Raw genomic sequence first — 14,515 nt, 5'->3', positions numbered from 1 at the left:
CAAATTTTGTATATTATAACAAAAAATTATAGAAATTAAATTAGGTGATTTTTTATTTGTTTTATTAAACACACGTCATTTAATGTTAACTAATAATAAAATATAAAATTAAATATAATAAAGAATAAAATTATTAAGATTTTATTATTATTTTCTCTTCCATTCCTTTTGATGCCGGATTTCCTAATTTTTGTCTGTGAGGAATGGGGAAATGGAAAGTTGGGATGCCTTAGAATGTTTGCATTTTAGATTCTTGGGGTTTTGGTTTAATTTCATCTGTTTTTGCTTTGCTTGCACGTGTGATTTGGTTAATTTTTTCTTATTCTGGCACAGCAAACAGGACCAATTCCATGTTTTTATTCTCAGCAGAATTGCGTCACTAGCAACCTTCAAATCGCCTACTCCTCTTGAAATACAAATCCACAATGAAGTTCACATTATCCGTTACATAGGGTTCCTCCTTCTCCCCAAAAGTCCTAAGCTTGGCAACACACCCAGCCTCCTCAAACAGCTTCCGCAACCTCAACGGGCATGGCCAATCCACTCCCCCTATATAGTTCACAAGATTGTACCCATCAACAATGACAATAAACTTCTTACACGTGTTCTTCACCATCTTCTCCCTCAAGAGGGAGCCACTGCGACCCTTGAAAAGGTTGAGAAAGGGGTCAACCTCGTCAGCGCCGTCAATGGCCAGATTGACAACAGGGTGGGAGTCGAGATCAGACAAAGGGATCCCGAGAGAGAGTGCCTGTTCGTGGGTTATCTTGGAGGTGGGTATTCCAACGATGTCTTTGAGCTTGCCCTGGAGGAGAAGCTCGCCGATGCGGTTGACGGCATGCTTGGCATTGGAGCTAGTGCCAAGGCCGAGAACCATGCCGAATTTGACGTACTCGACGGCCTTGTAGGCGACGATCTTCTTAAGGTCATCTTGGGTGAATATGACGAAGGGGGAGCGAGAGGAGGAAGAGAGGAGAAGGTCGGCGTCTCTCCACATAACAACTGCCACGTATTAGAATTTTACCACGTTAAATAATCAATTGGTTTAAATTTGCATTTTTTTTGAACTAAATTAGAGATTTCAATAAAACGAGAATCGAAGTAAAAAACCCACAAAAATAAAATTTCAATTTTAAATTATAGTTGAGAGATTAAAAATATATTTAAATAATTGTGAAATTGTGAAATGAGCTCCCGAATAATCTTATTTTTGTTTAGAAATGTTACATAAACACTTTTGAATTCTTTTAGAACCTTAAGATCCTTATCTCTTCCTACGATTTACTGTTTATTCAAATTGAAAAGGTACAAAAATCTGGAAAACAAAACGAAAAACACAAAAAGTGATCAAAGAAATATATGCCAATAAGCTTCTCGCATGGTATAGCGATTATTTGTAAAATACATAATTCATTAATATTTTTAATATATTTATAAATAATAGTATAATATTTAAATACATAATTGATTGAATGAATAACCTAATCGATTAAGTTTAAAAATATTATTTTATTACTTACATCTATGTACTGTTTACAGTAATTATATTATTAATATATTATATAATATTATATATTAAATATAAAAAATATTATTTTTAAATTAAAAATATAATAACAATTAAGTTAACTTATTTAAATTTTTATACTTTATAAAATAATCTATTTTAATATATTATTATTTTAAAATTATATTTTTTTTATTGAGATTTTATAATAATTTTCTACTTTAGTTTAAAATTTATTTTAACTCTAATTTATATTTGAAAAATTATTTTTATATCAAATTATTTTTAAAAGTTACTTTTACAACAAACTATTTTTAAAAATTATGTTTTAAATATATAAAAAAATATTTTATTATATCAAACAACCAATTTCAAAATTTTCGCATATTTTCTTTAATTTTCCACATTCTTATTTTTAGTTAGAATAATATTATCTTTTATCTTTTTGTTTATTTTACTCTCCTTTCATCCAAACAAACATAAATTGATAATACCTTTTTTCAAATTATTTTATATTTTAAAATAAAATTGTAATAAAATAGGATGTCTTATTCTTATCTCCTTTTTTGTTTTTACTTTCCTTTATGGTCTTTGTAAAAAAAGACAGAGAAAGAAGATAAAAGTTGTCCCCACAGTTAAAAATAAACCGTACCATTCCAAATAATAAATTTAATCCTTAATTATATATTTCTCACATTTAATCATTTTGATGATCTATAATTAAATACACGAGGTTGTATTTAATTATCAAAAGAAGAAAAAATGTGAAAGAAAAAAAGCAGCTCTTTCTCTTTCACTCACTCCTCTTTTACTGATTTATGTGAAAGTAAGAAAAGAAGCTGGCTCCTTAGGTTGAAACAAAAAGGCAAGTAAGATAAAGAGCTGTCTTAGGCCTTACCTTAGCCAAATAAATATTCACACAAACAAACAAAGGTAGTCGCAACTCCAGAGAGAAAGAGAGAGAGATGAAGAATCGGTTTCTCTGTGTTTGTTAAGCAAACCATTGTAGACTTTGCTCAGATAAAAAACATTGTTAGAAGAAGCTGTGTGTAATTGTCAAGTGAAAGGGAAAAAGTGCACAGTGAGAGAGATAGAGATATAGAGATATAGATACAGTGAGAGAGTGAGAGAGTGAGAGAGAGAGAGATGGTGGGCTCAGGAGCATCAGATAGGAGCAAAGAAGCTGTTGGGATGATGGCCCTTCATGAGGCCCTCAAAAGGGTGTGTCTCAACTCAGACTGGACTTACTCTGTCTTCTGGACCATTCGTCCTCGCCCGTATGCCATGCCATGCCACGCTTCTTACTTTTTTTCATTCTCTCTCTAACTCTGCCTTCGATCCTCAACTGGGTCTTCTCCATTTCTTGCAGGAGAGTTCGAGGTGGTAATGGCTGCAAGGTTGGAGATGACAACGGTAGCTTGTATGCATATTAACCATATTAACCATATTCCTCTCTCTCTCTCTCTCTCTCTCTCTCTCTCTCTTCATGTAACTTGGTTTTGCAAGCTGTTAATTTAAGGTTTGGTGTTTGTTTGTGTTGGTGGGTGTGTTGTGAAGGATGTTGATGTGGGAAGATGGTTTCTGCCGAGGAAGTGTTGATGGAGAGGATCCTGTCAGAAAGGCCTTCAGCAAAATGTCCATTCAGTTGTATAATTATGGAGAAGGGTGGGTACTGGGTAGGTGTTTGTCATGTTGTGGTTTTTCTTCTCTTTGTTTCTTACTCTATCACTTTTTTTTTTCTCTCTCTATGAAATCTTGTTCAGTATCAAATATATATATATATATATATATATATATATATATATATATATATATATGTATATATATTTGGAGGGACTAGTGAGTTACTTATGCAGAAGCATGGTTTCTTTTTCCCTCCTCTGAACTTTGCTCTGATTGGAAGGATTCGGATTTTGGAACAGGTTGATGGGGAAAGTTGCATCTGATAAGTGCCACAAGTGGGTATTTAAAGAGCCTACAGAATGTGAACCGAATATCTCCAACTATTGGCAGAGTTCATTTGATGCTGTATGTATGCAGATTCTCAACTTCCCTCTGGTTTTTTCTGTTTTATTTCCTTTTTGTTTATTCAGAATATAAACATAGATGTAGATTTGGACAATAATATTTGCATATTTCGAGTAGTAGGATGTTTTGTTTTTTTCTGGTGGTTATAATGTGGAACTGTTTGTTTGATGATTGATTGACTCAACCTCCCTTTTTGATGCCATTAACTGCAGCTTCCTCCTGAGTGGACAGACCAGTTTGAGTCAGGCATTCAGGTCAGAGCAGAATCATTGTTGGTTTTGTTTGGCTTTTGTTGTTATTACCGGTCTCAACAGATTTTCGTTTTACACTTTTCAACCCAATTTTATTTGCTTTTGTTACATGACCAGACCATTGCTGTAATTCAAGCTGGGCATGGCCTTCTCCAACTTGGTTCTTGCAAGATTGTGAGTTCATTAGTATCACTTTTTCTCCTCCAAATTTTTTTTACTCATTTAACTGTGCTTATTTGATTTTTAAAATTTAAAAACTACCTTCACCAGTTTTATATACAGTTTAAATTCGTTTGACTGATTAGTTTCAAGTTGAATAGAAGAAGTCACTAAAAAATATCAAATGTTTGATATTTTTGGTTCTCTTTTCAGATTCCAGAAGACCTTCATTTTGTGCTTAGAATGAGACACACTTTTGAATCCCTTGGCTACCAATCTGGTTTCTACCTCTCCCAACTCTTTTCTTCAACAAGAAACACTTCCTCTTCTACTTCTGTTCCTTCAAAACCATCTACCATTCCAGTTAGGCCACCTCCACTATTCAACTGGGGTCAGAGGCCACTCACTTCTGCCACCTCCATGCTATCTTCACCCAATTTTCAACAACATGCAGCTAGACTTGGGTTCCCTAAAGATGAGGCAAACATGTTTCTGATTCCTCATGCATCATCTGAGAGTGCAAGAGTGGAGGACATGATGGGGGAGCATGAAAACGACATAAAATGGCCCAATGGCTTGTCTTTCTTCAATGCTCTCACCGGAAGAACAGATGATGCTAAGCTGTTGTTCAACCCTGATACCTTGGGGAACAAACCAGGTGATCAAACTCAGCATCACCCTCTTACTCAAAATCCCAATTCAGATGCCTCCAACATGCAGAATGCCAGTGCAAGCAACCCAAATGAGTTCTTGAGCTTGGATAACAACCAAGATGATGCAAGAAAAATGGACAAGTTCAAGAGAAGCTTCACTCTACCTGCAAGAGTGGCCTCATCATCTTCATCCACTTCAATGGATCACCATCAAACACAAGGTGTGCAGTTTAGGAATTCAGAAGGAGCTATGTACCCGGATGTCATGGAAACCTTTTTGGAGTGAATTGGGGGGTTGAAATGAAAAAAGGTATGAGAATATGTATCTAGGAAAAGTTACTTGTGTTCCTTTTTCATGTGTTGGCTTTTCACTTTGCATCTTGTGTTTCTTCTGTCTTCCACTTAATCAGACTTGATTAATCATCATTTGTTTGTTTCTTCTGCTTCAATTAGACATAAAGTTTTCATGCTGTCTCTCGCCATCACATTTTTTAATTTCAGATTCTGACTCATAATTGTAGATTGAACAAAATTATGAAAAGTCACACTAATCATTTAACGCACTTAATTAATTTATCACTAATTTCTTTACTCATCTTTTAGATATTAAGATTTTCAATGCAAAGTTACATGATTACCCGGCTAAGCTAATGTGACTTTGAATGATTATTAGTGTATTTGCATTATAGTTTGCAAATCATAGTTAGGCCCCAAAGGAAAAGTGACAATCTTTTGTTTATTTTCATTTAAGTCATTATCTGGGACTCAAAATTAAGTTCAGATTTAACTATAGTTGTTAAGGATTTTTTTTTATTGTCTCTGTAACATTTGACATGGAAGTGCTACTATATTAAATATTTTAAATCACTTAAGAAAGCATTGAATGGATTCTGTGTTTTTAGTATAAGTATTTTGTTTAAGAAATAAAAGTGTATGTTTGTACAAACTAACTTAAAAAAAAATTATATTATCTTCCTAAAAAACATTTTTTACTCATAAATTGGTTTTATCGTATATATTTATTTGTATTCTTTTTAGTTCCCTTTACTAGAAAGCTTGTAGAAAAGTTTACTCAAACGTGTCGTAAGTATTACGCACTTTATTAAAGCCTTTAAAGTATTTTAAAAACCAAAACAGAGTTCTGTATTTTGAATAATAAGTAGGTTTAGATATTAATTTGTTCTCTGTTTTGTTTTCATAATATTTTTTAATTGAGTTTTAATTTTTGCAATTTTGTTTAATTTGAATGTTTTTGTTAATTTTGTTTGTTACATATCAGTTCGTAATTTCTTTTAGTTTTTTTACTTTTCTAATTTAAAAAAATGTTCATGTATCAAGTCCTATTAGAATAAGGTTAATGTTTTATATTTAATTAAATTTATATATTTGTTATTTGTATTCAATTTAGTTTTTTTATAATAAAATAATTTTGTTTCTTTTTAAATTGAGGTACAATTTAATTTTTATATAAATATTATATTGATACTTTAAAATAATTATCAATATGGATAAGTAATATTTTATATTCAATTTGATATTCATATTTGTTATTTTTATTCAATTTAGTCTCAAATCTTTTTATAATAGAGTAATTTTATCTTTTTTAAATTGAGACAAAATTTAATTTGTATACTAATACTTGTATTAAAATTTAAATTATTATTAGATATTTTTAGTTTAAGATATAATTGCTTTAAAATTAGAATAAAAATTTTGAAAGTGAGGAATAACATTATTAGTTTAAAATTTTAAGAGAGGTTAGTAAAATAAAAATTTCAAAAGTAAAGAGTAACCTTAGTTCAAAATTCTAAAAGATTAAAAATCACATGTAATTTTAAAACTTTAAGAGGTTAAAAAGTGGAGAATGACTGTATGTGATTTTTAATCTCTTAAAATTTTTAATCAAATTTCGTTCTTAAAACTTTTATTTTAATTTTAAACAAATTGTACCTTCAACAAAAATATTTAATAAAAAAAATGAATTTTAATAAAATATTAGTATAACAATTCCATAAAAATTAAATTTAGTATCAATTTGACAAAAATAAAATTGTTTTATTTAAAAAAATAAAATTAAAGTTAACAAAAAATAATAAATGTAAAAATCAAATTGAATATATATGGCTTGAAACAAAAAAATATATTTTTTTAAACTAAAAAAAACCAAGAAACTGACACGTAAGTATTTAAGCCTAAGAAACCAAGAAACCAATTCCATTCTTAACCGTGTTTTCTAACATGTATACGTAGACATGCTCAAAAGACCATTCCTTTTGACAAATATATATTTATATTTATATATAAAATGTTGTTTATTAAGTCCGTGGTTGAAATTTGAAAGTTAGAACATTAGTGAGTAATTCTTATTTTATAACTATTTGAAAATAAGTTAAATATATTTGAAAATAAGTTAAATATGAGTAATTCTTATTTATCTTGAAGAATAACACTTTGTTTTTTAACCTCGTTTGTCTTCTTTACATATGCCTGATAAGATTAATGTTCAGACAGCAAATTGTTGAAATAGTATTATTATGATGCATTCAAAATATTGTCTCTTTTCATAATTTCATTATAGTTTTATCTTTAAAAAACATATAAAAAAATATCTATTTAAATTACATACATCTCTAACTCCTAAATACTAGGTGATTATTCTAAAACTTTATATAATTATCAAACTTATTCATTGACCTTCTTTCCATTTAATAATATTAGAATACAAAATATCATGTCATATTTGATATCCACGATATATTATGAAATTTTCCAAATTAATGAACAACTTGGATATGGGCTAGTGTCAAAGTTTTATGTACTTTTGAGATCAAAATAACAAAAGCATAACATAGTGTCTCTGTTAAACTCAGTATACATGTTTGGTTCTATTACCCATTCATCTTACTAAATCCACTCTAGCTTTTTTTTTCTTTATTATTATAATTTTTTCCTTTTTAATATCTTTTATCAAATTTCCTAAATAAACACCTCACAAATAAAAACGACACACCAGTAAGATAAAATAGTCATTTATTGTTATCACACCCTCCATACTATTTTCTCCATCTTTAAATTCCTCAAATGATCAAAATAGTCATCTAAGAATATAATTTACATATAGTCATAACATCGATCACATTATAAAACATTTGAACAATAATTACATAATTTTTTAAGATGTTACAAAACATTTACTTTCTCTTTTCACTCAATTTTCATCTTATTTTTTCCTTTTATTTCTCATTTCATTCTCTAAAAACACCATTGATTATACTTATAATCTTCTTATTCTATTACAAACTTAATTAACTCACTAATCTTCATAATACAAGATTTATCGGTTTCTGATTCACTTTTTGTTTGATTTTTTGTCTTAACTTTTTTTTTTTTTCCTTTTAGCTGTTTACTCTCCTCATTAATTTTAACAATTATAAAGTATCATTATATATCATGTTAATGTCATCACATGACATTAGCAAAATTATCCACTCAAGATTGACCTTCATAAAAATTTTTATATTAACATATAATGCCATCATATACTGAAATAAAAAGTATTTTTTGTAAAGACTAAAATAAAAAAAATTTAGTACCAAAATTATTTTTTATGAAGACTAAATCCAAAAATAACATATTCATAAAGGATAAAAAAAATATTTTGAGAGAGTAAAATAATATATATATATATATATATATATATATATATATATATATATATATATATATATATATATATATATATATATATATATATATATATATATAACATACATAAAGAATGGAAAAAGAAGAAAAATTTTAATTATTGAAAAAACACTAAGTGTAACATGAAATAAAAATTGTCATAATAATACATAGGGCAACTTTTATTCTATTGATTAGACTTTGAGATTAAATTAGACATAAATCTAAATTTCTAGATTTATTTTTTTTTGTTACAAGGTGAGTACATAAATAAATACTCTGAATGATGTACCAACCTCAAAACTTGTAATGTTCTAATCATGTAACTAATTTCTCATCATTGTTTTTCAACATATATGTTAATTAATTTATTGTTTTAGAATTTAAATATAAATCTGAACTTCATTGGATGAAAATGAAGTATATAGAAAACATCAATACCGTAGACTTCTTAATGTTTCAAGGTTTTTGCATTCAATGAGATATTAAATTTATTTTTGTGATTTATGGTTGAAGATTTCTCCATGTTTACCAACATTTAAAAAAATAATATTTTAAAAGAGAAAGAATGTTACTAAGTTAGGTGCACCCAAATGATTATATGGCAATTTCATGCAATATATTGGCACATGTGAAAACCTGAGCCCTTTGTCATGTTTTAGAGACATAAGTAAAAGGCATTTAATCATCACATCTCTCTTGCACCCATAATATATTTAAAAAGATTAATTCTAAATTCCTTTTGCAACACCTTCCTAATAATTCTCATAATTTATGTATTTAAGATATTAATAACTTTTTAATTTTCATTTCCTTAGTCAATATTGCTTTAATGACAAATATACTATCTTAATTATTCTCCTTCAAAAAAAGCTTTTGGCTTCATGATTATTGTTGACTCAATTAGTGTTTGTTTATCCAAAGTACAATGAATCTCACACTACTCTTTTGTCAAGTAGCATTTTGTTGTTATTGTAAAGGACATAATTCAAATACACACATGGAGAAGACCAAAGGAATGAATGGTGTGAACTTTCTTTGTATGAAATACCAAAGGTGCAATTAGAACTCTCAAAAATCATAGTCTTGGGTTTCTCTTGCACAACTCTATGGGCCCAACTAAGATATTTTTTTTTGGGACCACTCATACATAGCCCATATTCATAGCTCCAATTTCCTCCTTCAATCCAACTAAAATATTTGTAAATCTCTACTATTATACTATATAAAGAGGGCTCATTCTTTTAGTATACACATTTTGATTTCCAACTTGGCCTCAATAAGTAATTTTTCTTAAATTAAAATAATTATCTTATCAATTTTACTTTTTAGATAACAATTTTAAAATTTAACTATTTTTTCAATTTGATCTTTTTTTAACTTATTATTTTTTAAAACTAAAATAACTATTTATAGTTAAAAAATACTTATAAAATAAATAAAAATTATTTTTTATTATAAAATTTATTTATATTACTTTTATAATTATAGTTATAGTTTTCCTTATAAACAAAGTAGAATATTTATTCTTTTGGTTAAAAAAAAAGTTTAGATAAATTAGGCTATGAAAAGTTTATATGAGGACTAGAACGTTAATCGAGACTTAAAAGAAATTCACATTTGTTCATTGATAAAAGTCACATCAGATTGAAAAATATGAGCCTGAAATTTATCATTGATTATTACTTACGACTTAAAAGAAATTTCACAAATATATCTATAAATTAGTTAGACCTGTTTTTTTTTTTTTCAAAGGTAGAATATTCATCACACCACCATTATAGAGGGATAATTCCTTACATTAGGTTGTGAGGACTTAATAGAATTACATGAGTACAAAAGTAGGTGGTAGAATACTCATTTAGTTTAAATTTAATTTCTTGATAATTAATCTCTTTTATAGCTAGTCATAAATTCTGACTATAACTCACCTAAATTTATAGTTTTAAGTTTAATAATATATATATATATATATATATATATATATATATATATATTATATTTATATTATATATCTAAATATATACAATAAAATAAATATAATTTTGAATCCATAAACACAACTTTTAATTGAGTCTAGGTTCTTTGTTGTTAACTATATAAGTAAATTGTTTAGAGGAAAAAATTATATAGTTTAAAGATCAATAATAATCAAGTACATCATATTTTGAATATTTTTACATTTTGAATAATGTTATATGAATTTTGCAGAACTATTTCAAAAAGCTATTAATTTAACAACACCAACAATATATTGTTGTTAAGATAGTCAAGAGTTATACTAAAAAATTTATATTTTTAATACCATAAAATGATATTTTAATTAATTTTATTTTTGTATATGACAAATAAAATATAAATGATATTTTAATTTTATTTTTGTACATGACAGATAGATATAATACATTTTTAGAAGTTTTAAGACTATTGAGAAATAACCTATCATTAGAGATATGATTAATAATTTTAAAAAATATTAAAGTAACAAGTTGATATTGCAATTAGATGTTTTCCTGATATCATTTATCCAAGTTCAATATTTTAGTCGGTCAGATCAAAATATTCAATTTAATATTTTATAATAGAAATGTTTCAATAGATAAGAGACTACTTTATCTCTTATAAAACATGATATTGATCCCAACTACAAATTTGTGGTCATCAAATCATATATATATATATATATATATATATATATATATATATATATATATATATATATATATATATAACAAAAAAAATTGAAGAACCAAATTGATTTCACTGTGATCAATTCGATCAAGACAAATCCTTCCATTCTTATAAAATGTTTAATTGTGTCAGAATCATTAAAAACGCACCCAAAACCCCTCTGAATGGACGCAAGGTGTCAAGCAACGAAGATCTGGAAATCAGATAGTGGAAGGCAGGTGTCGGCAGATGAGCGGACGCTCGTTTTGACGTGGGAGGCAAAACTGATTTTTTTAGAAACTCTCGTCACACTCTCTGCATGCACCCTTCTTCCCAAATTCTGAAAAAATCTCATTTTCTCCTCCTTCTCACTACATCTCCTTCATCTTCTCTCTAAGAAATCTCACCATTTCTCTTCTCCGACCATCATTCAGGCACCGTAGAAGCACTCCCGGCGTCAAGAGCTTCAGTTTGAACCGATCAGTTTCGGGTTTTGAACTGGTAAGTTCTCCCTGTATTTAGACGTTCGTTTCTGGCACATGCAAACCAAATTCTGGTTGCATGATTTCATATTGTCTGAGCCATTGTTGGTCTCCTGTTGTTTGGTTACTTTTTGAAGAGCTGTTGAACGTTGAGGGTAGAAGAAATTTTAGTCAGGCGAGCCATATTTTGTCTCTAGGACGTTCGTTCACGCTCAGAGGTAAGAGAAGCTTATTTAATTTAATTTGTATGTTTGTGCTGTATGAATGTTCGTTAGTTGACTGAATGAATATGATGCATGATGATTGATATGCTTGGATTGTATGAACGTTCGTTAGTTGACTGAATGAATATGATGCATGATGGTTGATATGGTTGGATTGTATAAAGTATGAAAAGTGATTATGAGATGAATGTATAAAGTTATGAAACTATATGTTAAGAAATGAATTGGAATATAAATGATTCTGATATGAAATTTCTATATTAAAGAGTACTTCGTCACTGAATGGTCATCGACCGTTTGGTATTTCATAGTGAATTTGGTTAGACTTGGATTCTTTCAGTTGGGAAGAATCTTAGTTGAGGACGGTCGTTTTCTTTTCGAAATACTTGCATGAACGATCGTCTGAGTAGTGCTTGGTCTTACACCAAGCGATCGTCTGAATGGTGCTTGGTCTTACACCAAGTGATCGTCTGAATGATGCTTGGTCTTACACCAAGCGATCGTCTGAATGGTGCTTGGTCTTACACCAAGCGATCGTCTGAATGATGCTTGGTCTTACACCAAGCGATCGTCTGAATGGTTCTTGGTCTTACACCAAGCGATCGTCTGAGTGGTGCTTGGTCTTACACCAAGCGATAGTCTCATTCCTTTTATAATATATCTTGATGAAAATAGCGTTCTTCCAACTTCAATAGAATTTTCCTCTACCGTGTTCGGTCATTGACTGACATTCGGTTTCTTCATGTGAATTCTTCTAAGTATTTTCTTTGAAGTGTCCGTAGTTATCGATTTTGGCCTAGAGCCTTAGTACTTGACATGGTCTTTTCGGTGTTCGGTTAGAACTCTCAAGGGTCAGTTCATCTAATTGGCTCACTGATTAAGAAACGATCATTCTAGGTCGTTTCTGTTATATATGATTATACTCGGTTTCTTTCTCAAACCAATAGTAGTCACCTCTGTCTTATTCTACTATAGAACGGGAGACTTCTCTATCTCGTTCCAAGTGTTCATCCTCGTTCTGAGTGAGGATTTAACGTTCGGTATTGGGTATCCGTAAGAAGCTTTGAACAAAGATGAAATTTAACTTATTGGTAATGAAAGATGAATTTGAGAAAATTGATAATGAAAGATGAAATTGAGAATGATTATGAATGAAATATGAAGAGAATGTGATGTGGATTGAAATGTTTGGATTTTGAATGAGCGTTCCGGGGAGGAACGACTCATGGATGAATATTGGAATTTGTAAAGTATGACTGTTGTTATGCTAATGCTGGCAGTTCATCTTGATGTTTCGTGGGTACTCGTCCTCACGTAGAGGAGGGTAGGTCATGTGTGGAAACGGCAGGAGGTCCGAGTCCTTAGGGGTACTTTGGACAGATAGGATTAACCTCGGGTGGCAGCTGATGAGGACATGCCAGTTACTACATCACCCGGGTGCAAGAACGCCTGTAGCTACACAGATTTCATACAGTCCGGACAGTCAGTCTAGTATTAGGCTTTGTATGAATGAACTATGAATTATCTTGTTTGTTTGATTTTGTGAATTGTATGTTTATGCATGAATTAAATTACATAAGCTTACCCTGTATTTTCCTGTCTTGTCATGCTTTGTACGTCCGTCTTTGTCATTGCAATGATCCTCCGTGTGGATGTGAGCAAAAGGAGACGTACTGCTGGAAGAGGAAAATCTGGTTGAGGTTGAAGTGAAGACCGAATAATAGGACGTTCGGTTAGTACTTTAGTTTGTATAGTAAGGTGGTCGTTCGATCACCCTTCCTTTCGTTTAGAACGACCGTTCGGTAGTTCTTTTGAACCGTTCAGTCAAGAGTGTACCTGGTACAAATTTTAAGTTTTATTAATGTATCTTCAGGCCGTTCGGCCATAACAGTATGCTATGTTTAGTGTAAGACTGATCTGTGTTATTATTAATTGTGATTATTCAAATATATAGTTTTAACTGTATTTTTGGGATGTTACATTAGTGGTATCAAAGCAGTTTTGTTCCTTAAAGAACACTGTAGGTTATGAGTATACTATGCTTTTGCTGTGTGCTCAACGTTCGTTTGATGAGTATTTTAAACTCTTTGAATTTAACTAATGATTGTTTTCTCTACTTCTCAGAGAATTAATGGCACCAAGACCTCCTCCTCAACCTATCGATGGTGATGTATCTGATAACACGAGGTTATTGGAATCGGTAATAGAAGCGCTTCAACAGTAGAACGCTGCTTTGGTGCAGCAAAACACGACCGCTTTACAGAGTTTGGAAGCCGCACGTGCCAACTCTGAAGCGACCCAAAGACAGCTGATGGAGATTATAGCAACCACTAGGAATACTGCTGGAGCGTCCACTTCCTCTGGAAATCATCAGACCGAGTGGAGTTTGGAGAGTTTTCTCCAACATCACCCTGCTAAGTTCAATGGGAAGTGTCTCCCTGATGAGGCCGATCAGTGGCTACGAGACATGGAACGAATCTATAATGCAAAGGGGTGCCCGGATGACAAGAGGCTGGCCTTTACCGAGTATTTGTTGACGGGAGAGGCTAGTCATTGGTGGACGAGTATGAAGATGATTCTGGCGGACGCCCAAAGTCCCATCTCGTGGGAAGTCTTCAGAAGCAAGTTTTACGAAGAATACTTCCTTGATAGCCTTTGTTTTTCAAAAGAGGTGGAGTTTCTACAGTTGGTGCAAGGTGGGATGTCAGTGTCGGAGTACACCGACAAGTTTAAACATTTAGTGAGATTTAACACTATGGCAACCAGTGAAGAATGACAGTGTAGGAAGTTTGAAAATGGGCTGAGGAGTGAGTTGAAGCTGCGGATATCCAGCCTGTGTATTAGGTCTTTTGCTGCC

General features: G+C 30.6%; 2 protein-coding genes across 4 annotated transcripts; one reads left to right on the top strand and one right to left on the bottom strand.

Annotated features, from left to right (window-relative positions):
- Positions 1-250: 250 nt before the first annotated feature.
- Positions 251-1,335, bottom strand: LOC108333750 (probable ribose-5-phosphate isomerase 1). Its single transcript, XM_017569225.2, has one exon. The coding sequence runs from the start codon at positions 995-997 to the stop codon at positions 380-382; it is 618 nt and encodes a 205-aa protein (XP_017424714.1). The 5' UTR covers positions 998-1,335; the 3' UTR covers positions 251-379.
- Positions 1,336-2,337: 1,002 nt separating this feature from the next.
- On the top strand, positions 2,338-5,065 carry LOC108333480 (protein RICE SALT SENSITIVE 3). Of its 3 annotated transcripts, none has more exons than XM_017568943.2 (7): positions 2,338-2,784; positions 2,877-2,927; positions 3,065-3,172; positions 3,430-3,535; positions 3,748-3,789; positions 3,904-3,960; positions 4,159-5,065. In XM_017568943.2, exons 1-7 carry the CDS (start codon positions 2,654-2,656, stop codon positions 4,882-4,884), a joined length of 1,221 nt encoding a protein of 406 aa, XP_017424432.1. In that variant the 5' UTR covers positions 2,338-2,653; the 3' UTR covers positions 4,885-5,065. The 3 variants fall into 3 exon arrangements, with proteins under 3 accessions (XP_017424432.1, XP_017424433.1, XP_052726673.1); XM_017568944.2 differs by having other exon boundaries at positions 2,721-2,784; positions 2,877-2,920; XM_052870713.1 differs by lacking the exons at positions 2,338-2,784; positions 2,877-2,927 and having other exon boundaries at positions 3,049-3,183.
- The last annotated feature ends 9,450 nt before the right edge of the window (positions 5,066-14,515 follow it).

The sequence above is a fragment of the Vigna angularis genome, chromosome 11, assembly GCF_016808095.1.
Source record: "Vigna angularis cultivar LongXiaoDou No.4 chromosome 11, ASM1680809v1, whole genome shotgun sequence".
NCBI lineage: Eukaryota > Viridiplantae > Streptophyta > Magnoliopsida > Fabales > Fabaceae > Vigna > Vigna angularis.
This window is presented reverse-complemented; position numbering and strand designations above follow the sequence as displayed.